Below are 26,392 nucleotides of genomic sequence, written 5' to 3'. Positions count from 1 at the left end.
GACATGGAACAACAGAATGGTTCCAAATAGGAAAAGGAGTACGTCAAGGCTGTACATTGTCACCCTGTTTATTTAACTTATATGCAGAGTACATCATGAGAAACGCTGGACTGGAAGAAACACAAGCTGGAATCAAGACTGCCGGGAGAAATATCGATAACCTCAGATATGCAGATGACACCATCCTTATGGCAGAAAGTGAAGAGGAACTAAAAAGCCTCTTGATGAAAGTGAAAGTGGAAAGTGAAAAAGTTGGCTTAAAGCTCAACATTCAGAAAATGAAGATCATGGCATCCGGTCCCATCACTTCATGGGAAATAGATGGGGAAACACTGGAAACAGTGTCAGACTTTATTTTTCTGGGCTCCAAAATGACTCCAGATGGTGATTGCAGCCATGAAATTAAAAGACGCTTACTCCTTGGAAGGAAAGTTATGACCAAACTAGATAGCATATTCAAAAGCAGAGACATTACTTTGCCAACAAAGGTCCGTCTAGTCAAGGGTATGGTTTTTCCTGTGATCATGTATGGATGTGAGAGTTGGACTGTGAAGAAGGCTGAGCACTGAAGAATTGATGCTTTTGAACTGTGGTGTTGGAGAAGACTCTTGAGAGTCCCTTGGACTGCAAGGAGATCCAACCAGTCCATTCTGAAGGAGATCAGCCCTGGGATTTCTTTGGAAGGAATGATGCTAAAGCTGAAACTCCAGTACTTTGGCTACCTCATGTGAAGAATTGACTCATTGGAAAAGACTCTGATGCTGGGAGGGATTGGGGGCAAGAGGAGAAGGGGACAACAGAGGATGAGATGGCTGGATGGCATCACTGACTCAATGGATGTGAGTCTCAGTGAACTCCGGGAGTTGGTGATGGACAGGGAGGCCTGGCATGCTGCGATTCATGGGGTCGCAAAGAGTCGGACACGACTGAGTGACTGATCTGACTGATCTGATCTGATCCAGAGAGCAATATGGCACTATTAAAGGCATTAAAAATCTAGCCACCCTTTCAGCAACTAATTTTACTTACAGGACTTTATTCTAGGGAAATAATTATCAGAAGAGGGGACAAAAATGTATATACCTGGGTGCTTATCATAATGCTATTTATAATAGCAAAAGACAGCAGAATAAAAACAGGAGATTGGCTACATCAATTAAGATGCATCGATATACCTCAGTGGTGAAAAATTGAAAGCATTTCCCCTAAAGTCAGGAACAAGACAAGGGTGCCCACTCTCACCACTACTATTCAACATAGTTTTGGAACTTTTGGCCACAGCAATCAGAGCAGAAAAAGAAATAATAGGAATCCAGATTGGAAAAGAAGTAAAACTCTCACTGTTTGCAGATGACATGATCCTCTACATAGAAAACCCTAAAGACTCCACCAGAAAATTACTAGAGCTAATCAATGAATATAGTAAAGTTGCAGGATATAAAATCAACACACAGAAATCCCTTGCATTCCTATACACTAACAATGAGAAAACAGAAAGAGAAATTAAGGAAACAATTCCATTCACCATTGCAATGAAAAGAATAAAATACTTAGGAATATATCTACCTAAAGAAACAAAAGGCCTATATATAGAAAACTATAAAACACTGGTGAAAGAAATCAGAGAGGACACAAATAGATGGAGAAATATACCGTGTTCTTGTATCAGAAGAATCAATATAGTGAAAATAAGTACACTACCCAAAGCAATCTATAGATTCAATACAATCCCTATCAAGCTACCAACAGTATTTTTCACAGAACAAATAATAGACAAATAATAAACAAAAACTAGAACAAATAATTTCACAATTTGTATGGAAATACAAAAAACCTCGAATAGCCAAAGCAATCTTGAGAAAGAAGAATGGAACTGGAGGAATCAACCTGCCTAACTTCAGGCTCTACTACAAAGCCACAGTCATCAAGACAGTATGGTACTGGCACAAAGACAGAAATATAGATCAATGGAACAAAATAGAAAGCCCAGAGATAAATCCATGCACCTATGGACACCTTATCTTCGACAAAGGAGGCAAGAATATACAGTGGAGAAAAGATAATCTCTTTAACAAGTGGTGCTGGGAAAACTGGTCAACCACTTGTAAAAGAAAAACTAGAAGACTTTCTAACACCGTACACAAAAATAAACTCAAAATGGATTAAAGATCTAAACGTAAGACCAGAAACTGTAAAACTCCTAGAGGAGAACATAGGCAAAACACTCTCCGACATAAATCACAGCAGGATTCTCTATGACCCACCTCCCAGAATATTGGAAAAAAAAGCAAAAATAAACAAATGGGACCTAACTAAAATTAAAAGCTTTTGCACAACAAAGGAAACTATAAGCAAGGTGAAAAGACAGCCTTCAGAATGGGAGAAAATAATAGCAAACGAAGCAACTGACAAAGAATTAATCTCAAAAATATACAAGCAACTCCTGCAGCTCAATTCCAGAAAAATAAACAACCCAATCAAAAAATGGGCCAAAGAACTAAACAGACATTTCTCCAAAGAAGACATACAGATGGCTAACAAACACATGAAGAGATGCTCAACGTCACTCATTATTAGAGAAATGCAAATCAAAACCACAATGAGGTACCATTTCACGCCAGTCAGAATGGCTGCAATCCAAAAGTCTACAAGCAATAAAATGCTGGAGAGGGTGTGGAGAAAAGGAACCCTCTTACACTGTTGGTGGGAATGCAAACTAGTACAGCCACTATGGAAAACAGTGTGGAGATTCCTTAAAACACTGGAAATAGAACTGCCATATGACCCAGCAGTCCTGCTGCTGGGCATACACACCAAGGAAACCACAAGTGAAAGAGACACGTGTACCCCAATGTTCATCGCAGCACTGTTTATAATAGCCAGGACATGGAAGCAACCTAGATGTCCAACAACAGACGAATGGATAAGAAAGCTGTGGTACATATACACAATGGAGTATTACTCAGCCATTAAAAAGAATACATTTGAATCAGTTCTAATGAGGTGGATGAAACTGAAGCCTATTATACAGAGTGAAGTAAGCCAGAAAGAAAAACACCAATACAGTATACTAATGCACATATATGGAATTTAGAAAGATGGTAATGAAAACCCTGTATGTGAGACAGAAAAAGAGACACATATGTATAGAACAGTCTTTTGGACTCTGTGGGAGAAGGCGGGGGTGGGATGGTTTGGGGGAATGGCATTGAAACATGTATATTATCATATGTGAAATGAATCGCCAGTCCAGATTCAATGCATGATACAGGATGCTCAGGGCTGGTGCACTGGGATGACCCAGAGGGATGCGATGGGCAGGGAGGTGGGAGGGGGTTCAGGATGGGGAACACATGTACACCCGTAGCGGATTCATGTCAATGTATGGCAAAACCAATACAATATTGTAAAGTAATTAGCCTCCAATTAAAAATAAAAGATATATCGATATAGCTGGATACGACAGTCATTCAGAATGATATAGATGTAGACATAAATATACCTAAATATACGGACATGGAAGGAGGGCCACAATATATACTGTGTCTGATGAATAAAAAGAGGCTGAAAATAGCATGGATGTTGTGATCCATCCATCCTTCCTTCCTACTTACCTACCTATCAGACCTAGATGTATATGTGTGTATATATACACATGAAAAGTATCTGAAAAGATCAGATCAGATCAGATCAGTCGCTCAGTCATGTCTGACTCTTTGTGACCCCATGAATCACAGCACGCCAGGCCTCCCTGTCCATCACCAACTCCCGGAGTTCACTCAGACTCATGTCCATTGAGTCAGTGATGCCATCCAGCCATCTCATCCTCTGTCGTCCCCTTCTCCTCTTGCCCCCAATCCCTCCCAGCATCAGAGTCTTTTCCAATGAGTCAACTCTTCACATGAGGTGGCTAAAGTACTGGAGTTTCAGCTTTAGCATCATTCCTTCCAAAGAAATCCCAGGGCTGATCTCCTTCAGAATGGACTGGTTGGATCTCCTTGCAGTCCAAGGGACTCTCAAGAGTCTTCTCCAACACCACAGTTCAAAAGCATCAATTCTTCAGTGCTCAGCCTTCTTCACAGTAAAATACTCCCAAATTTGACACTGGTTATCTAAATGAGACTAAATCATTTTTAACTTTCTTCTTCATACATTTCTATATTGTTTGAATTTCTTATTATAAGCACAGATAATTTTTTTAAACAGAAAAAACCCAATAAAGCTATTTTCAATTTATTTACTAATAAGTAAATAAATGTTTTAAAGAAATTTTAATAGCACTATTGAGAAAACAAGTAATATTTATATGCAGAACTAGAATTTATTCTCGAGTAATGTAATGTCTTCCAAAAGAGTATCTTAAACCACTATTTATTTGCTGTTCTAGATCATTTTTATGAGCTCAAGGATTTATCCCTTTGCTGACTTCTACAGACATTCTTGACTTTAAAAATATTTATATATCATTTGTATGTAATTATATACATAATAACCTTCTTATAAAAAGCTATTTTCATTTAAAAACACAAACCCAAATCTGCTCAAATAAACAGGTTATTTCCATAATACTTTCTGATATTACAGGGCCAATAACAGCTGGGGTATTTCAGGGGCTCAGGGAGTCCCAGTCTGTACTGAAGATGCTGCTGTAAAGCACAGCCTCACTCAGCTCCTGCATGCACCTCACAGGGAGCTGTAAACACTCACCTTGGAGACTTCCATCCTAGGTCCGTTTTTGTCACAAACATCACCTGTTGGTAAGTAAACAGAGTACACACTTGGCAAAGGTTTTAAAGAAGGATTTACATTTCTTTTTATTGTGGTAAAATATATATAACATAAATTTTCATTTTAACCATTTTGTAGTTAACAAATCAGTATCATTCACAATATTGTGCAACACTCACCATTATATATTTCCTAAACTTTTTCAGCATCCTAAACAGAAACTCCTTACTTTCCCTTATTCCCAGCCCCTGGTAACCTCTAATCTGCTTTCTGCCTCTATAAATTTGCCTATTCTAGATGTTTCATACAAGTAGAATGATACACTATTTCCTATTTTGTCTGGCTCATTTCACATAGCATAAAGTTTTCAAGAATCATTCATGTTGTAGCATGTGTCAGAACTTGATTACTTTTTATGTTGGAGGTCGTGACATTGTACAGGACACAGGAATCAAGACCATCCCCAAGAAAAAGAAATACAAAAAAGCAAAATGGCTGTCTGAGGAGGCCTTACAAATAGCTGTGAAAAGAAGGGAAGCAAAAAGCAAAGGAGAAAAGGAAAGACATACCCATTTGAATGCAGAGTTCCAAAGAATAGCAAGGAGAGATAAGAAAGCCTTCCTTAGCGATCAATTCAAAGAAATAGAGGAAAACAATAGAATAGGAAAGACTAGAGATCTCTTCAAGAAAATTAGAGATACCAAGGGAACATTTAATGCAAAGATGGGCTCAATAAAGGACAGAAATGGTAGGGACCTAACAGAAGCAGAAGATATTAAGAAGAGGTGGCAAGACTATGCAGAAGAACTGTTCAAAAAAGAACTTCATGACCCAGATAATCATGATGGTGTGATCACTCATCTAGAGCCAGACATCCTGGAGTGTGAAGTCAAGTGGGCCTTAGGAGCATCACTACAAACAAAGCTAGTGGAGGTGATAGAATTTCAGTTGAGCTATTTCAAATCCTGAAAGATGATGCTGTGAAAGTGCTGCACTAAATATGCCAGCAGATTTGGAAAACTCAGCAGTGGCCACAGGGTTGGAAAGGGTCAGTTTTCATTCCAATCCCAAAGAAAGGCAATGCCAAAGAATGCTCAAACTACTGCACAATTGCACTCATCTCGCACGCTAGTAAAGTAATGCTCAAAATTTTCCAAGCCAGGCTTCAGCAATACGTGAACTTCCACCGACTCAATGGACATGGGTTTGGGTGAACTCCAGGAGTTGGTGATGGACAGGGAGGCCTGGCGTGCTGTGATTCATGGGGTTGCAAAGAGTCGGGACATGACTGAGTGACTGAACTGAACTGAACTCCTTGGAAGGAAAGTTATGATCAACCTATACAGCATATTAAAAAACAGAGACATTACTTTGTCAACAAAGGACCATCTAGTCAAGGCTATGGTTTTTCCAGTGGTCATGTACGGATGTGAGTTGGGCTAGAAAGAAAGCTGAGGTCCGAAGAATTGATGCTTTTGAAGTGTGGTGTTGGAGAAGACTTTAAGCGTCCCTTGGACTGCAAGGAGATCCAACCAGTCCATCCTAAAGGAGATCAGTCCTGAGTGTTCATTGGAAGGACTGATGTTGAAGCTGAAACTCCAATACTTTGGCCACCTGATGTGAAGAGCTGACTCATTTGAAAAGACCCTGATGCTGGGAAAGATTGAGGACAGGAGGAGAAGGGGATGACAGAGGATGAGATGGTTTGATGGCATCACGACTCAATGGATATGGGCTTGGGTGGACTCTGGGCGTTGGTGATGGACAGGGAGGCCTGGCATGCTGCGGTTCATGGGGTTGTAAAGAGTCGGACACGACTGAGTGACTGAACTGAACTGTCTGAGTATTCCATTACAGGAATACTTTCCATGGTAGGAAAGCTATGACAAACCTACAGTGTGTTAAAAAGCAAAGACATCACTTTGCTGACAAAGGTCCGTATAGTCAAGGCTATGGTCTTTCCAGTAGTCATGTACAAATGTGAGAACTGGGCAGTAAAGAAGGCAGAGTGCCGAAGAATTGATGCTTTCAAACTGTGGTGTTGAAGAAGACTCTTGAGAGTCCCCTGGAAAGCAAGGAGATCAAAACAGTCAATCTAAAAGGAAATCAATCCCGAATACTCTTTAGAAAGACTGATGCTGAAGCTGAAGCTCCAATACTTTGGCTACCTGATTCAAACCACTGACTCATTAGAAAAGACCCTGATGCTGGGAAAGATTGAAGGCAGAAGGAGAAGAGGGCAAAAGGATGAGATGGTTGGATGGCTGATTCAATGATCACTGATTCAATGGACATGAACTTGGGCAAACCCTAGGAGATGGTGAGGGACAGGGAAACCTGGCGTGCTGCAGTCCATGGGATCACGAAGAAGCATACATGACTTGGTGACTGATTAACAACAATATTCCATTAAATGGATATATCACAGTTTGTTTACCTATTCAATTGCTGATGGAAACATGGGTTGTTTCCACCTTTGGCTATTGCGGATACTGCTTGTTTTCTTTTTCCTCTTTTTGGTATATACCTAGGAATGGAATTACTGGGTCATATGGATCTGCCTGCAGTGCAGGAGATCTGGGTTCAATCCCTGGGTTGGGAAGATCCCCTTGGAGAAGGAATAGCTATCCACTTCAGTATTCTTGTCTGGAGAATTCCATGTACAGAAGAGCCTGTTGGGCTATAGTCCATGGGATCACAAAGAGTTGGACACGACTGAGAGATCAATACTTTTACTTTTTTTTTCATAGCAATTTAAAGTAGGATTTTAAAAATATTTATTTATTTTATTTGGCTGCATTGGGTTTTAGTTGCAGCATGCCAGCTTCTCAAGTTGTGGCTTGTGGGTTCCAGAGCATGCGGGCTCAGTAGTTGTGGTGTAAGGGCTTAGTTGCTTCACCATATGTGGAATCTTAGTTCCTCTAACAGGGATCAAACTCAAGTCTCCAGAATTGGAAGGTGGATTCTTAACCACTGGATCACCAAGAAGTCCCCAGAATAAAGGAGGATTTTTAAAAATTTAATTCTTTTATGTGGTTGCGCCAGTTCTTAATTGCCACAAGCGGAATCTTTTAGTTGCAGTATTTGAACTCTTAGTTGAGGTATGTGGGATATACCCAGTTCCCTGACCAGGGACTGAATCCTCATCCCCTGCATTGGGCAGGCAGATTCTTAACCACTGGACTGCCTGGGAAGTTCTAAGGAGGATTTTAAAAGCTTATTTTTTCTGATTCTATCATTCTAGACTTGCAATTAAGCCCCCCAAATCTCCTCAGGCCATGTAGCTCTCAGTGCCCTATAAGCTCTTTTCTCCAAGCAAATGGTAAGAATTCTGCTGCTTGGGGTGCAACTCTTCTCCTTAAGTGTGAGTAAGGTGAGCCTGGAGACTTGGCATCTATGAGACCTTGAACCTCAGGAAGCTCTTCATCAGAAAAGTCCCCTAGAAGAGAGGTTAAAGTAGTGCTGGAATGCTTAGGGTTCTTGGCCAGTAGATAGCACAGACAGATTGGGGGTGGAAGACAGTCTGATGCCAAGTGCAGAAACACCCAGGACCCTTTGCAACCCTACCTAGCATATGATCAGGTCTCACAATGAGTTAGAAAATTAAGATCCTCACCCAAATCAACCACCCAAAAATAAGCTTTCAGAGTTTATATATGTGAAAACTTATTTGGCAGGAGTAATAGAAAATATTAGAATGCTCTAGCTTTTAAAAATCTTTTAACTGTAATTTTTAAATTTATTAAAATTTTAAAAAATTGTACATTTTAAAGCGTACAATTCAGGGGCATTTAGTGTGTTCACAATGTTTTACAACCACCACATCTTTCTAGCTTCAAAGCTTTTCCATCATCCTAGAAGAATACCCCATGTGCTCTAGCTTTTTTGATGTAATTGCTTTCCTTTGCTAGTTACTGCCATAATATTCACACATATGAAGACTTAACACTATCACAAAAACAAGCTCATCTAACACAGGAAATAAATGAACAACTGGGTATGGGAGACACTAATCAAATTCTGAGCACCCTTTGATGACTTCTTTCTAGACTGTTTATTGATCTGAGGTGGAATCAGGAGAATAGCAGCTTCAGTAACATCCTGGTTGCACCATCTGATTTAATGTGAGATTAACTAACATTCCCAAGACATTGGCAATTCTCTGAAGACAGAGATTAAGTCTTATACATATTTGCAATGTCCCACACAATGGATGGCATCTATAATGTGCTAGGTAAGTGTTTTTTGGTTAGAACTGAATGGACTACGTGATCTTTGCTTAGTGGACAGCAAGTTGTAAGAGTAAGTAAATGTGAATTTAGAGACATACAGATTTAGAGATAGATTATTCCTGAGAACAACATGCAAAGTAAAATTTCCCCAAGACTAAGGGAAAGCAGAAAGACATGCATACCATATAATGTCCCGTTAATTGAACACTTGTTGAAAATCATGATGTTCTGAGTCAGGGTCCCTGTTTTGTCAGAGAACACATATTTGACCTGGCCGAGCTCCTCATTAAGGGTGGTGGTACGAGCCTGTGCTGGTGTGTTCTTCGGTTCATAAAACATCTTCCGATCCCAGTTGATATAGAAACTGTTGCCCAATCTTATTATCTCAACACTAAGGAGAAAGCAAGAAAAGAAGGGTCCTGGGTCAACACAGGGCAAGTAAATTCATCCCCCTGGTTTCCTTCTTTCCAGTCCTGTGGTAGAAATGAAAATCAGAATACCTTCTCTCAGAACCTACAGTCTTGAAGGACCCTTCATACTAGCCAACCAACCCACTGTAATTCTACTTTGATCATTATCACTCAAGTCTTTACTTATTACCAGATATACTGATTAACTTTGCTGAGGCATATTCCCTTTATACTACTTCTTTCAAATTTTTTAAAATTCTGTAACAATGCAAGGCCTGACAGAGTTAAGCTAGTTTATAAAAGGCAGCCAAAGCTTAATTAGAGGGGTATTGCTGCTATCATGTAAACTCATTGATGGGGAAGAGAGATACTTGAGACTGGAGACTGTGCTTCTTTGTTTCAGAAGAGGAAGGGGAAGATCTGTGAGACTCAGAAACAGCTTATTGGAGCTGATCCTCTGATAAAGTTCTCAGCAGACCCAGCTTGCCTGTAGGGTAGCTTTTTCCTAAAACAGCTTCCTCTCCATTTTATCTGAATTTTCCCAGTTGTGTTAGTCACATTCCACTTTTATTCTAAATGACACGCCTTATGGATTCTCCATGGCTTCCCTTGTGGCTCAGCCAATGCAGGAGATGTGGATTTGATTCCTGGGTTGGGAAGATCCCCTGGAGAAGGAAATGGCAACCCACTCCGGTATTCTTGCTTGAAGAATCCCATGGACAGAGGAGCCTGGCAAGCCACAGTCCATGGGGTCACAAAAGAGTTGGACATGACTTAGCCACTAAATAACAACATGGTTAACAAGCATCTTCATTTTAAAACAGTGCAGACTTTTTAAGTGCCTTCCTTTCTATTATCATTCATACTTCAGTTGAGTCAGTTCAATTCAGTCGCTCAGTCATGTCCGACTCTTTGCTACCCCATGAATCGCAGCACGCCAGGCCTCCCTGTCCATCACCAACTCCCGGAGTTCACTCAGACTCACTTCCATCGAGTCAGTGATGCCATCCAGCCATCTCATCCTCTGTCGTCCCCTTCTCCTCCTGCCCCCAATCCCTCCCAGCATCAGAGTCTTTTCCAATGAGGCAACTCTTCACATGAGGTGGCCAAAGTACTGAAGTTTCAGCTTTAGCATCATTCCTTCCAAAGAAATCCCAGGGCTGATCTCCTTCAGAATGGACTGGTTGGAGTGTGTGTTATTTCATTGCTTCATTAGTAACCCTTGTCTGAGATAACTGCATTAAGAAACATGAATCTTTTGTTTGAGGTGAGGGAGGTGGTGCTCAGGCCCTCATTATTGACTTTATTAGTCCTCACGTGTTGAGTTTTGACCCCTCTCTTCCTTCACCAGACCAGTCACCATAGCAACCTCTCTAAACTCAGACACTTAATGATATTATTTCTTTCCTTAGGAAGATTTCTGTTGGTTTTAGGATAAAGCCCAAACTCCTTGACCTAGCATTGAAGGCTCTCCTGAATCTAATCCTAAATTACCATCCAACACCTCAGTCTAGGCTCACTCACTGTTCTATGACCAGATGAAGCTTTTAAAAACCTCTAACCTTTGAACATACTGATCTTTCTGCTTGTAATATTATTTTCGCATTTTCTTATTGGTAAATTCTCCTCTTTTCTCATGTATCAGTTTGATGATTACTTTTTTCTGTAAATCCCTAAGACTCTATAGGTGGAACCAACCTACTCCTTTTCTAGGCTCCCATAGCATTCACATATTAATTTCTATGACATAATTCTTCATATTGTATCTTAATTATTTACTTAAGTATCTGTTTTCATGGCTATGTTGTAAGCTTATCTAGAGGAAGGGCTGTATTATTATTCATGTATCTTTCTCTGTAACCTAATATAGTGCTTGGCACATAGTCAGTTCAGTCGCCCAGTTGTTCAGACTCTTTATGACCCCATGGACTGCAGCATGCCAGGCTTCTCCATCCATCACCAACTCCCGAAGCTTACTCAAACTCATGTCCCTTGCATCGGTGATGGCATCCAACCATCTCATCCTCTGTTGTCCCCTTCTCCTCCCACCTTCAATCTTTCCCAGCATCAGGGTCTTTTCCAATGGGTCAGTTCTTTGCATCAGGTAGCCAAAGTATTGCAGTTTCAGCTTCAGCGTCAGTCAGTCCTTCCAATGAATATTCAAGATTGACTCCCTTTAGGATGGACTGGTTGGATCTCCTTGCAGTCCAAGGGACTCTCAAAAGTCTTCTCCAACACCACAGTTCAAAAGCATCAATTCTTCTGTGCTCAGCTTTCTTTATAGTCCAACTCTCACATCCATACATGACTACTGAAAAAACCATAGCTTTCACTAGATGGACCTTTGTTGGTACCTTTGTTGGTAACATAGTAGGTGTTCAATAAATATTTAATTAGTAAGATAATTTAGCTAACTTAGCACACATGCATATAGGGTGCTTTTAGAGTTCAGATGCCACAATGTAGGGTTTAGAAAACCCGAAAAGGATGCAGAAAATGTGTTTGGGTGCATTTATGTGAAAGGGAATGCTGGAACTCAAAAAAGGAGATTGGAATACAGTAAAAACTTATTTTACCTATATTTCAAATTTTTTTCCAAGGTGCTCATGAAAAGGGGAAGGAAACATCCTTCATCTTCTCCATCTTTTAGGAACCAGAATTTAAGTCACAATCACACCTACCTGCAGTTTGCCACATTGTTTCTGGGGGAAAAAGCATTCTGAGTTCTGAGTCATTTACAAATGACTGTTTAGAATCTGGGTCATTGATAAACTAGGGGCTGCCTAGCTTTTACTTTAACACAAAATTTGTGTGCATTGTTTTCTAATTATTTCATGTGTTTGTATGTCTTATTTAGTCATGTACCTTATAAATTATTTGAGGGTAGGAATAATTTTTTTATTATATAACCCACATAGTATCTAGCACAGTATTCTGGACATAGAAAGCATTTATGCAAACTCTAAATATTTCTCAGAGTGTTTTGTGCACCAGGCACTCTGGAAAGTAAAGGGTTAAAGAGCACAGCATCTGTGTTTCCTGAAAGTTCACAGTCTAGTTGGGGAATAAGAAGGAAGTATCCTCCCCCTGAAGAAGTCAGCTCCTCCCTCAGCTGACAAAGAAGCCTACCTGACGTAGAGGGAAATAGGCACCATGGTGTTGAGGATAATGAAGTAGGACCAGAACATAAGGGTGGCAGAGAAAACTGATGAAGAGACATAGTCTTCCCACGGCAGATAATCCTGGAAGTAGTAACCTTTGTTGTTTTCCCAAATGTAATGACCAACTGCTAGGAGAAAACACATGCAGCCTAAAAACAGGAAAATCTAGAAATCAAAAAAAGAATTAAATTAACATTTCATCCAAGATGTACTGCTTTAGTTCTACCATCTGGAGTCTCTCAACAAAGCTTCTCTCTTTTCTTGGAGGGCAGGGTGGGGGGGTTCCCCCCTGAAGCTCACAGTCTCTAGGCAGTAGTCCACAAGACAGAAAAGAAAGCCCAGCAGGAGTCATCCTTGGGATTTTGATAGGACAAAACAGTAACTAAAATGCATTAAGTATTAAGTGCCAATAACAGTGCTAAGTACTCTACGTGTATTATTTAATATTATTCTCGTCTTTTAATAATAGATAATAAACTTGATATTAAGAATGGAAAAGTATTTTGCCTGAAGTTATCTGGCTACTATCCAGGAGAGACAGGTTTTGGACCAGTTCCAGAACCCAAGCTCTTAATTACTCCATTATTGAAGTGAGGTTCTGCTTTAACAAAAGTATAAAAAGTGTGACACTGGCTTAGCAGTTGCAGGTGGGGAGGTGAGAAGGAAATGGATGTAAAAGGCTGACAATATAGCAATCATGTTTACAGAAAGAAGATAGTAAAATAGGAAGGCAGACCATGTGCCTACTGAGCCTAGAACTCTAAGCGAAGTGGTTGGAAATAATTAGAATATTAGTGTGTGTGGGCTGACTTTGACAAAGGAAAGATTTGAAGTAGGCGAATAATTGCAAGAGGAACAGAGTGAAAATTGGGGCTTCCCTGTGGCTCAGACAGTAAAGCACCTGCCTGCAATGCGGGAGACCCAGGTTCAATCTCTGGGTCAGGAAGATCCCCTGGAGAAGGAAATGGCAACCCACTACAGTACTCTTGCCTGGAGAATTCCATGGACTGAGGAGCCTGGTGGGCTACAGTCCATGGGGTTGCAAAGAGTCAGACATGACTGAGCAACTTCACTTTCACTTTCACTTGGGTCATCAAATTAAATCACTATCTTGAAGAGATATCTCCACTCCCACGTTCAATGAAGTGTTATTTGCAATGGCCAAGACATGGAAACAATCTAAGTGTCTATCGACAGATGAATGGATAAAGAAAATGTGATACACACACACTCACACACACACACAGACACACACACACACTACAATGGAACATTATTCAGCCATGAAAAAAGGGAATTCTGTAATTTGTGATAAATGCCCAACTCTTTAAGAAACTGCCAAATGCTTTCCAAAGTGGTTATACAATTTTACATTCCATCAGCATCACATGCCCACGTATCTACAAAGAAGACATGTATTGTTACTGTGAACTTCTAAGTCTACTCAGAGGTCTTCAAACCTATGCCCTTTGTCACAAGGTGTGAACTGTTCAAAGTAACCCATCCCCACTGGTAGAAAACTGTAGGTCTCAACTTTGAGTCACTGATAGAAAGTCTTTGAAGACAAGAGTATGAAGGCAGAAGAAGCAGATCTAACTAGGACCACTCTCAAAAAATGAGATTTAAAAATTTTTTTATTATAAAAAACAAACACATATTAAGATATTAAATATTATAATGAACCCCTATGTACCCATCACCCAGCTTCATCAATGATCAATTCATGGCCGGTTTTATTTTATTCCAAATCTCCTCTTCCTCTGTCCTCTCTTTTATTTTAAGAAAATTTCTCACATTATATAATTTTATTTGCAAACTGTTTAATATATATGTTTAAAGGATCTTACTTAAACACATAATCACGATACCTTTATCACTTAAAAAGTTAGTAATAAACCCTCAATATCATTCAATATTTGAGATTTGAGAGTTGAATGAGGGATGAAAGAGAATAAAGCAGGAGCATTAAGATAAAAAAGAACAAAATCTGCTTTTATTCCTAGCCTAATGCAGATTCATACTGAGTAGTTCCATTCTTTGTGATGCAGGTTTCTCTGGGGCCATAAAACTCTTCATAATCTTACTCCCCCTTTGTTCTGCTTCTCTTCACTGAGTTATGTGACAGAATGGCTTCTCCTCATGGTTCAGATTAAACTTTAATGATGAGTTCTACTGGCTGTGCTTTCCTTTTGAACCATCCATGTCAGTTAAGTTCAGTCACTCAGTCGTGTCTGACTCTTTGCAATCCCATGGACTGCAGCACACCAGGATTCCCTGTCCATCACCAACTCCCAGAGCCTGCTTGAACTCATGTCCATCAAATCGATGATGCCATTCAACCATATCATCCTCTGTCATCTCCTTCTCCTCTTGCCTTCAATCTTCCCCAGCATTAGGGTCTTTGCAAATGAGTCAGTTCTTCCCATCAGGTGGCCCAAAGTATTGGAGTTATAGCTTTAGCATCAGTCCTTCCAATGAACATTCAGGACTGATTTCCTTTAGGATGGACTGATTGGATCTCCTTGCTGTCCAAGGGACTCTCAAGAGTCTTCTCCAACACCACAGTTCAAAAGCATCATTTCTTCAGTGCTCAGCTTTCTTTATAGTCCAACTCTCACATCCATACATGACTACTGGAAAAACCATAGCCTTGACTAGACGGACATTTGTTGGCAAAGTAATGTTTCTGCTTTTGAATATGCTTTCTAGGTTGGTCATAGCTTTTCTTCCAAGGAGCAAGCTTCTTTTAATTTCATGGCTGCAGTCACCATCTGCAGTGTCTTTGGAGCCCCCCAAAATAAAGTCTGTCACCGTTTCCATTGTTTCCCCATCTATTTGCCATGAAGTGATGGGACCAGATGCCATGATCTTCATTTTCTGAATGTTGAGTTTTAAGCCAACTTTTTCACTCTCTTTCACTTTCAATAAGAGGTTCTTTTGTTCTTCTTCACTTTCTGCCATAAGGGTGGTATCATCTGCATATCTGAAGTTATTGATACTTCTCCCAGCAATCTTGATTCCAGCTTGTGCTTCATCCAGCCTGGCATTTCTCATGATGTATTCTGCATATAAGTTAAATAAACAGGGTGATAATATACAACCTTGAGGTACTCCTTTCCCAATTTGGAACCAGTCTGTTGTTTCATGTCCAGTTCTAACTGTTGCTTCTTGACCTGCATACACATTTCTTAGGAGGTAGGTCAGGTGGTCTGGTATTCCCATCTCTTGAAGAATTTTCCTCAGTTTGTTGTGATCCACACAGTTAAAGGCTTTGGCATAGTCAATAAAGCAGAAGTAGATGTTTTTCTGGAACTTTCTAGTTTTTTCAATGATCCAGCAGATGTTGGCAATTTGATCTCTGGTTCCTCTACCTTTTCTAAATCCAGCTTGAACATCTGGAAGTTCTTGGTTCACATGCTGTTGAAGCCTGGCTTGGAAAATTTTGAGCATTACTTTACTAGCGTGTGAAATGAGTGCAATTATATGGTAGTTCGAACATTATTTGGCATTGCCTTTCTTTGGGATAGGAATGAAAACTGACCTTTTCCAGTCCTGTGGCCACTTTTGAGTTTTCCAAATTTACTGGTATATTGAGTGCAGCACTTCCACAGAATCATCTTTTAGGGTTTGAAATAACTCAACTGTAATTCCATCACCTCCACCAGCTTTGTTCATAGTGATGCTTTCTATGGTCCACTTGACTTCACATTCCAGGATGTCTGGCTCTAGTCCAGTGATCACAAATCATGGTTATCTGGGTCATGAAGATCTTTTTTGTATAGTTCTTCTGTGTATTCTTGCCACCTCTTAATATCTTCTGCTTCTGTTAGGTCCATAGCATTTCTGTCCTTTATTGTGCCCATCTTTGCATGAAATGTTCCCTTGGTATCTTGAATTTTCTTGAAGAGATCTTTAGACTTTCCCATTCTATTGTTTTCCTGTATTTGTTTCCATGGATCACTGAGGAAGGCTTTCTTATCTCTCCTTGCTATTCTTTGGAACTCTGCATTTAGATGCGTATATCCTTCCTTTTCTCCTTTGCCTTCAGCTTCTCTTCTTTTCTCAGCTATTTGTAAGGCTCCTCAGACAACCATTTTGCCCTTTAGCATTTCTTTTTCTTGGGGATGGTCTTGATCCCTGCCTCCTCTACAATGTCATGAACCTCCGAACCTCTATCCATAGTTCTTCAGGTACTCTGCCTATCAGATCTAATCACTTGAATCTATTTCTTACTTCCACTGTATAATCGTAAGGGATTTGATTTAGGTCATACCTGAATGGTCTAGTGCTTTTCCCTATTTTCTTCAATTTCAGTCTGAATTTGGCAATAAGGAGTTCATGATCTGAGACACAGTCAGCTCCCAGTCTTGTTTTTGCTGACTGTATAGACCGTCTCCATCTTTGGCTGCAAAGAATATAATTAATCTGATTTGGGTATTGACCATCTGATGATGTCCATGTGTAGAGTCGTCTTCCATGTGGCCAATATTAAATTTGAAACCATATTCCTCTACCTGCCACTTCTCCAGCCCCAACTCTATCAACTCCAGTTGATAAAAAGGAAAAAGGTAAAATGATGATAATAAATTATTATTACTTACTTATAAATATAAATTTATTTCTAATTATTTTAAATTATTAGAATAAATAACTTGACACCCTCTAAAGTTGTGGGAGAAAATTACAGAGTGACTTTCAACACTGCTTCTGCTCCATCCCTGTTAATGACCCATCAGTCATTTCTAGGGTTGTGCCCTCCCCTCAACCAGAAAGGAAATCAGTTCTATCAGACCAAGCCCCTGAGGGCAGGACTTCTCCCACTCAGAGAGGCCTGCAGGGGCAGTACACAATCTGCTGTTTCCTCATTCCTAGAGCTTTTCCTGCCATCCTGAGACTTTCTAAAATCTTGCAGATGGTCTCTTTCTTAAGAAACATTCATACTGTGATGGGGTTTATTGGTACTTAGTTTCTAAAGCTTCACAGTGCTTCCTCTGTATAGGAAGAAAGAAATAAGAAATTAGTTGTTGCTACAAACCCCAAACATTACTTTGTTTATTATGAGAGCCAGTCAGACCCAAGAAGAGCAGATTACCTCCCATTTTGTACTGTGTGTCCAGTAAAGGCTGAAAGAGATTCTCAAGTCTGTCAAGAACTGAGGCCATTGCTGATCACAGTCATAGGCAGCCTGTAAAAAGAATACTCCTCGGCCCTTGGGCCTTTCACTTCTGTGCTTTTCACTGTACCTTCACTCCAGAAGTACAGCCGGGATTTCTGGTATCATTTAAATTTCAAGCACTGATTTTTTTTTTCTTTGCCCCACAAATACAGTCCTACTTAAAGAGACTAGGGTTCACAAAGCATTGTCACTGTGAGCTCTGGGGAGCCCTGGGCACAGGGAAAGGACCAGACTCCAGGTCAGCTATGGGTTTATCAAGAAGCGTCTTTACTCATCTTGCTTCCTGTCTCTGTCAGAATTTCCCCTAAGAATCATTTCTAAAAATGGGGAAGAAATGAAATGTTCAAATGGGGAAGAATTTCTGCTTCAGCTTGAGAAATGAGAGTGCGTTATATCTAACTACACTGACAATGTCTTGGCAAAAATACCACATAAACAAAACTGCTGAGCTGATAAGAACCTAGCTAATTCAAGAACATTTCTTCATTTAGTAACCATTCAAAAGATACTTCCTGAGAACAGCTTTGTACAAGACACTCCCAAGGATGTAGAGATGGATATAATTTCTACCTTAGAGGCTCATAATTTGGTAGCTCAGGCACTCATTTGTCTTTCTCACTAACTCAGCACAGAATAATGATGCTTCTATTATGTGTTATTTTCCAGTAGTCATGTATGGATGTGAGAGTTAGACTATAAGGAAAGCTGAGGGCCGAAGAATTGATGCTTTTAAACTGTGGTGTTGGAGAAGACTCTTGAGAGTCCCTTGGACTGCAAGGAGATCCAACTGGTCAATCCTAAAGGAAATCAGTCCTGAATATTCATTGGAAAGACTGATGCTGAAGCTGAAACTGCAGTACTTTGGTGCCCTGATGCGAAGAGCTGACTCATTTGAAAAGACCCTGATGCTGGGAAAGATTGAGGGCAGGAGGAGAAGGGGACAACAGAGGATGAGATGGTTGGATGGCATCACCGACTCAGTGGACACGAGTTTGAGTAAACTCCGGGAGTTGGTGATGGACAGGGAGGCCTGGTGTGCTGCGGTTCATGGGGTCGCAAAGAGTCGGACACGACTGAGTGACTGAACTGAACTGATTATATGTTAAACACAGTTCTAGGGACTGGGATACAGTGGTAATAAAAGACAATGTCTTAACTCTCAGAGGGTTTGTAATCCTGTGGATATAGGTGGAAAACAAACAAGTTAAGAAATGAAAAATACAAGTTAACTAGTGCTAAATGCTGTGAGGAAAATAAAACAAGTTAACAGAATAAAAAAGGTCTTGGTGGAGGTGATGCCCACTTTAGATGGGTGGCAGAGAAGGCTTCTCTGAAAAGGAGACATTAAGCCCGGAAAAAGAAGCAAGCCATGCAAAGGCTTAGGCAGCCATTGGCCAGCCAGAATAAAGTTACCATGAGAGGAAGAAGGCTGCTTTCTCACTTGATTTGTAGTTTGCCTGGTTATAGATTTCTAGGTCAAACTAAGAACTTTGAAGGTATGAACCTCCTGGTTTCCAGGACTCAGTAGTGCTGGTGAGAAATCTGATGCCAACCTAATTCTCATTGTTTGTTCTTATCTTACTCTTATCTCTATGAAAACTTTGAGGTACTTCTAAACACCACTGGAGCTCTAGAATTTCATGATGTTTAACGGATGTTTTAAATCTGAAATTCATATCCTTCTTCATTTATAGGAAATATTCTTCTATTATTTCTTTGACAATATTGTTCCCTCCATTTTTGCATTCTGATACTCCTGGGAGATCCTATGGGGGTTCTTGGTTTGGTCCTCCAATTAAAAAAAGTATTTATCTCTTAGATTTTTGGTTTTAAGGTTTAGGAGTATTCTTTGACTCTCTATTTCAGCCCTTCTATTGACTTTTTAATTTCAGTAATTTTTACTTTCCAAAATTCTTTTTTGTTGTTCTTAGATTGCTTATTTTATTCTTTGATTAAAAAAAGTTGTAGGGAATTCCCTAGCAGTCCAGTGGTTAAGTTTCCACACTCTTGCTGCTGGCCCAGGGTTGATGCCCAAGCCACAGCATAGCCAAAAAAAAAAAAAAAAAAAAAAAAATCAGTCTATTCTTAATTGTGCAATTGTTTCTTCTTGAATAATGAAATTCTTTTGAAAGTTCTTTTCTCTTTCGAATTATAATGTTTTTTCCAGAGTCAGTTATTCTATTTGTCCTCATCCTCTTCTTTTGTGCTCCTGGTTTTTTTTCCAGATCACTTAAAAACAGAAGTAAAAGAGTAGTTGGACCACTATAGGTTGGCTTTATTTCCTTTGGATAGTTTTATTTCCCTAGCAGGCCACTCCCCTGAATGGGAAGATGGAACCACGAGGTCTGTGTAGGTAGGCAAAATGTGTTAGTTCACTGGTTTTACCCTAGGATATAAAGGAACTTGCAGGCAAACTTGAGTCCCCCAAATTTAAAATAAAGTGGGTTTACTCAGAAGTGATGACACCCACATTAGAAGCCCTAGCCCTCTGCAGAGGTTGTTAAATTTCTTCAGAAAGCAGTTCTCTTGTTTGAGACTGAAAGTCAAATACATTTGTTTTTGCTATATGGATGCCTATAGGGGTGTTAGGATGGTACAGAGGGCCAGTGGTTGTCCAGGCTGTTTTATGGGCAGTTTTAAAATTAGTTGTCCTGATTATTATATCCACATATCTTACTCCTGCTCTCCATTCCTGTTCTCTCAAGCTTGGAACTACTCTTGAGGAATGCATTGCTGCTGAAGAGGAACACATTGCCACCAAAGCTTCCACTATTCTGGCTTACCTATCAGTACAATCTAGCAACTTTATGCCTTCCCAAAGCCCATCAACTTCTTGGGTCTGCTGATGGTTCTTCATCCTCTGTCAGAGAATTTATTTTCTATTTGTACTTTCTCACAGTCGTACCGGGCTTGAACAGCAACATCCTTCTTAAACTAGATGCCCAAGAGGAAGCATGGGACCCAAGATGATACTCCCTATTTTCTGAAGGAAAGACTGCATGAAAGAGCTCACAAATGTAGGAATTCATAGCAGCTAGTTGGCTAGTGTAGCTGCTCCGGGCATCTACACCACTTCTCTGCTGAATCCACCTTGTAGGAATTTGAATAGAGAACTACATTCTCTCTTTGAAGACTCCCACTGCAGATCTCTCCATGCAGGCGTGCATGCTAAGTTGCTTTAGTCATGTCCAACTCTTTGCAACCCTATGGACTGTAGCCTGCCAGGGTCCTCTGTCCATGGGGATTCTCCAGGCAAGAATACTAGAAAGGGTTGCCATGCCCTCCTCCAGGGATGGAACCCTCATCTCTTAAGTCTCCTGCATTGGCAGGCAGGTTCTTTACCACTAGTACCACCTCAGAAACCCAGATACCTCTGCTTTAATCTGCTCTAGGCCTGCTATTCAGCTACTATGCTAGGACTTCCTTTCAGTGTTTGCACGTTTCCTGGCTTCCAAATCTTTCTTGGTTTATTCTCTTCTTTTGCTTGAGTATACTTTAGAAACATCCTAAGAGAGGATATGTAAGGAGTAAATTTTTTTTGAGTCTTTGCACATACCGAAATTTCTTTATACTCGCATTTTATTGACAGCTTCAATGGATTTAGAATTAGAAGATGCAAATATTTTTCTGGCAGACTTTTGAAGGCAACAACATTTACCTTCTGCTGTTGCTGTTGAGAACGTCAATGCCATTCTGATTCTTGTTTATGACCTTTTATTTCTCTCTGAAAGCTCTTGCTGCTGCTAAGTCACTTCAGTAGTGTCCGACTCTGTGCGACCCCATAGACAGCAGCCCATTAGGCTCCCCTGCCCCTGGGATTCTCCAGGCAAGAGTACTGGAGTGGAGTGCCATCGCCTTCTCCACTGAAAGCTCTTAGGATCTTTAAAAAAATTTTATAATTTCTTCATATGTGGTCCGATTTTCATGTTAAATAGACTTGTCACGTGTTTTAATTTTATCTCCACAGGGAGATAGCAAGCATAGCAGAAAGAAAATTGACTCTGAAAAGTTATGCCTAGATGGATAGGTGTGATTATTGAATAAAATTATGTACGTAAAGCATCTGGCACATATTGATGCTCTATCTTCCCAAAGTGAATGTATATACTTGAGAGCTGGACCCAGGACTTATAAATCCTTATGGTCCTCATAATACCTGGCACATATTAGATTCTCAATAAAAATGACTTCACCTCATCATACACAAAAATAAACTCAAAATGGCTTAAAGACTTAAACAAAAGACATCATCATAAAACCCCTAGAAGAGAGCATAGGCAAAACATTCTGTGACGTAAATTGTACTGATGTTTTCCTAGGTCAGTCTCCCAAGGCAACAGAAATATAAACAAAAATGAAAAAATGGGACCTAATCAAACTTACAAGCTTTTGCACAGGCAAGGAAACCATAAACAAAATGAAAAGACAACCTACGGAATGGGAGAAAATATTTGCAAATGATGCAAGTGAAAAAGGCTTAATTGCCAAAATATACAAACAGCATAAACAAATGAACAACAAAAAAACAAACAACCTTATCCAAAAATGGGCAGCAGACCTAAATAAACATTTCTCCAAAGAAGATACACAAGTGATTAATAGACACAAGAAAAAATGTTCAACATCAAGAATTATTAGAGAAATACAAAGCAAAACTATAATGAGTACCATTTTAACTGGTCAGAATGGTCATCATCAAAAAGTCTACAAATAACAAATGCTGGAAAGGGTGTGCAGAAAAGGGAATCCTCTTACACTGTTGGTGGGAATGTATATTGGTACAGCCACTGTGGAAAATAGCATAAAGATTCCTCAGAAAACTAAAAGTAGAATTACCATATGATCTGGCAATCCCACTTCTGGTCATATACTCAGACAACACTATAATTCAAAAAGATACATGCCCTCCTAGGTTCATAGCAGCTCTATTCATAATAGCCATGACATGAAAACAAAGTAAATGTCCACTGACAGATGAATGGATAAAGATGTGGTACATATATATAATAGAATACTACTCGGCCATAAAAAAGAATGAAATAATGCCATTTCCAGCAACATGGATGCAGCTAGAGATTTTCATATTAATACTAAGTGAAGTAAGTAAAAAAGAGAAAGACAAATATCATATGATTTCACTTATATGTGGAATCTAAAATATGGCACAAATGAACCTATTTATGAAACAAAATAGAATCACGGACATACAGAACAGACTGGTGGTTGCCAATGGGGAAGGATGGAGTGGGAAGTTGGGGTTAGCAGATGTAAGCTTTTATATATAGAATGGATAAACAACAAGGTCCTACTGAACAGCATAAAAAATTATAGTCAATATCCTATGATAAACCATAATGGGAAAGAATATTAAATAAGGAAGTATATATATGCATAGCTGAATTACTTTGCTGTATAGCAGTAATGAACATAACTCTAAATCAACTACACTTTAATAAAAAAATATGACTTGACAATGAGTCTTTGACATTATTTTTCTGTGGGACTTTATGTTATTTATCTTTACTATGACTTAACTTGCATATATGTCAGTGGGAAAAATATTTCTTGACTTATTGTTCATAGATGTTGTGAAGCTGCTATAAGTGAATGTGAAAATATTCTAAAAAGTTAAAATTCCTCTACAGGTGTCAAGTATTATCACTACCTTTCAGATAGGTAACCAGGTAGTTGAGCTTTCTTAGGCATATGGGAGATATCTTGTTTTAAAGACAACCCTAGGCTAAATTACCTAGCTTATTCCCTAATGATACACTCTCTGATATTGTCAAAGGCATATTTACCTCTGCTGCCTTTCTGAATTCTCAACTATGATTATCTTCTTCATTAATAAACCAGGAAATGTCACTTTGTTTCAACTGCTGAAAGCTATGCAGACAGTAGTGGAAATAAAAAGATAGTGAATACTAATCTCTGGTCTCAAAGCTGAATGAACTTCCTAATTTTCTAAAATCCCAGTGGTGCAAGAGGTAAAGAATCTGCCTGCCAATGCAGGAGATGCAAGAGACACCAGTTCTATCCCTCGGTTGGGAAGATCCCCTGAAGGAGGGCATGGGAATCCACTCCAATATTCTTGCTTGGGAAATCCCATGCACAGATGAGCTTGGTGGGCTACAGTCCGTGGGGTCGCAAAGAGTTGGACATGACTGAACATGCACACACACATATGATAAGCATGGAAATTAATTAATCTTCAATTTAAAATTTTATTCTTAAAGCTGATTATCATCTGAGTGCTTTTTAAAAAAAATTTTATTGGCGTATAGCTGATTTACAATGTTGTGTTGTTTCAGGTATACAGCAAAGTGAATCATTTATACATATATCCACTCTTAGAGATTCTTTTCTCATATAGGCCATTACAGAGTATTCAGTAGACTTCCCTGTGCTATACAGTAGGTCCTTGTTAGTTACCTATCTTATATATAGTAGTGTGTATATATCAATCCCAATCTCCTAATTTATCTCTCTCCCCTTACTGCCTAATAATCATAAATTTGTTTTCTACATGTGACTATTTCTGTTTTGTAAATAAGTTCATTTGTACTCTTTTTTTATGATTTCACATATAATCAGTATGTACTGAGTGCTTTTCAAATTTAATTTCTTAGCAGTAGAATCCTCTATTCTCTAACTGAAATTTTACAGAACAGATAAATGTGAGGCTGCTCTTTTTGAAGCAGGAACTTCAGAATGAAGAGGCCAGAACAAAACTCTTGATCTTCTCTACTCCCCCTGCAGCAGACCTTAGCCTTCTCTAAGGAAATAGAGTTTGAAAATCATTGGTTTAAGTAAGGTGATCTTATTAATCTAAGTAAGAGCTTATTGAAGTGGTCATGAGTTAAACTGGCTATGAAGAAAAAGAAAAAAAGTGTCAGTGAGTTTTCTTCTTATCTGGTCCAGATATAAGTTTGTGGGGTCCTAAAACTGCTTGAGACTTTCAGACAAGTAAATTCTGACTTGAAAATACCAGCTACTGCTGTAGAAGGAAGAGAAGAAGGCCTATTTATAAAAATACAGAAAAGAGGTCTTTAACTTACCCACAGCACGAGGACATTCATGAGGTGGTCTATGTGTGTCCGTTTAAAGGTGGACTTCCCACTGTTCTGCATTACTTTGGTGTCTGGTCCTAAGTTAAACAGGGAGACATCATCTCTTAGAATCTCTAAATATTCTCAAGAGGACTGAAATTGGGTTGAAATACACCTTTATGATCACTTTATCAAACTTTTTTCCAATGCTAAAGGATAAAGCCTTGGAGAAAGGCTCATGGTTGGTGCCCCAAACTCAAAGAATGGAAAATTTATTTCTTAGGATAATCCCAATTACTTCTGCAAACTGCATCAGTGCTGAAACCTCCCTCTCTTTGCAGCACCTTAGACAGTCTAGTTTTTCATTGATAAGTCAGAATAGGGGCCTCAAGCTTCTCTCTCATCACCATCTGGTTTATTTAGCTTAGAAAAAGGGTCTTCTGACAAGGAGATATTCACCTTCTTTTGAGGAAACCCATAGCTGGACCAGGCTCTATTTAAAGTTTCTAACTAGGAAATGGAGAAAGTAAAAGGCAATGGCAAGTGATTTCTTCTGAGGTGGGAGCTGAGATTTCTCTGAAGCTGAGCGATAGAGACTTTGAACTTCATGATAGGACAGACAATAAGTAGAAATAAAGGACTTTTAATGACACACTGAGACTAGAGCTGGAAATTATGATCTTACTGTGGTTGTTGTCACCAATACTCACCGTCACCGAGGGCATAGGGAGCACAAAAGCTTCCTTCATTTTCCGGCACTACATTATAACTCCAGAAAATCCCTCACTAAGTATGAAGGATTATGGTTCTAAATGCCATCTCAGGATGGGCCACTGCTCAGGAGCCACATGTGCCCTTTCTCTGGCATGAACACTTCACACTGTATCTTATCTTCCCCATAATGAGCACCATGTTTATTCTCTCCGCATGCGAGTAATCCACATGTATACCGTCCCCTTTCACACTGTTCTCCTTTAAAATGCTAATTCTATGTATACTTCTATGTGTATACCTTGTCTAGTGTCCCGATGTGGTTAGAAAGACTCATGAATGTTCTGTGGCCTTGGAACACAAAGCCTTCCACTATCAAAGGCAGGGCTGATATGCTGGCAGCTCAGTGTTTGGAAAAAAAGTCATTTTTTTTTTCCTAAAAAAAAGTTTTTTCTTAATTCCTCCATCCATCTATCCATCTCCCTGCCTCCCTTCTTCAAAGCCATAGTGTTCTGGTATATACCTGAGCATCATATCTACATTGTGAAAACTAAGTGCCCACAATGTGGCTATGAATGGAATCCAGCAGGCTGGGGGTTTGTGACTCCAGAAAGACATACCAGTAAAAATCACCAAGCCATAGCACCAATCTGTATTCCTGATGACACAGCCTCGGAGAATCAGTCTGTCATGATTCAGGATGTAGTTTTTTCCCTTATACATGAGTATTCCTGTGAATCTGTCCAATTTGTTATTGGGAGACTCACACCTCACTTCTCCTGGAAAAAAAAAAAAAGGAATAAGAGTCCTGACTCTGTAATCTTAATTCTTTCCTAACAGGAAGTTCAGTTCAGTTCAGTTCAGTTCAGTCACTCAGTCGTGTCCGACTCTTTGTGACCCCATGAACAGCAGCATGCCAGGCCTC

At 39.5% G+C, this 26,392-nt stretch overlaps 1 protein-coding gene across 1 annotated transcript in view; it reads right to left on the bottom strand.

Moving 5' to 3' along the window:
- The window catches only part of LOC129650954 (phospholipid-transporting ATPase FetA-like), a 110,887-nt gene that overhangs the window by 24,585 nt on the left and 59,910 nt on the right, over positions 1-26,392 (bottom strand). The window contains exons 9-12 of the mRNA XM_055579718.1: positions 26,088-26,246; positions 24,766-24,854; positions 12,500-12,696; positions 9,143-9,351 (exon numbers count right to left, since the gene is read on the bottom strand). Of these exons, the coding sequence (XP_055435693.1) occupies positions 9,143-9,351; positions 12,500-12,696; positions 24,766-24,854; positions 26,088-26,246 (654 nt within the window). The remainder of the gene's footprint in view (positions 1-9,142; positions 9,352-12,499; positions 12,697-24,765; positions 24,855-26,087; positions 26,247-26,392) is intronic.

Source organism: Bubalus kerabau, chromosome 4, assembly GCF_029407905.1.
Source record: "Bubalus kerabau isolate K-KA32 ecotype Philippines breed swamp buffalo chromosome 4, PCC_UOA_SB_1v2, whole genome shotgun sequence".
Taxonomy (NCBI): Eukaryota; Metazoa; Chordata; class Mammalia; order Artiodactyla; family Bovidae; genus Bubalus; species Bubalus kerabau.
This window is presented reverse-complemented; position numbering and strand designations above follow the sequence as displayed.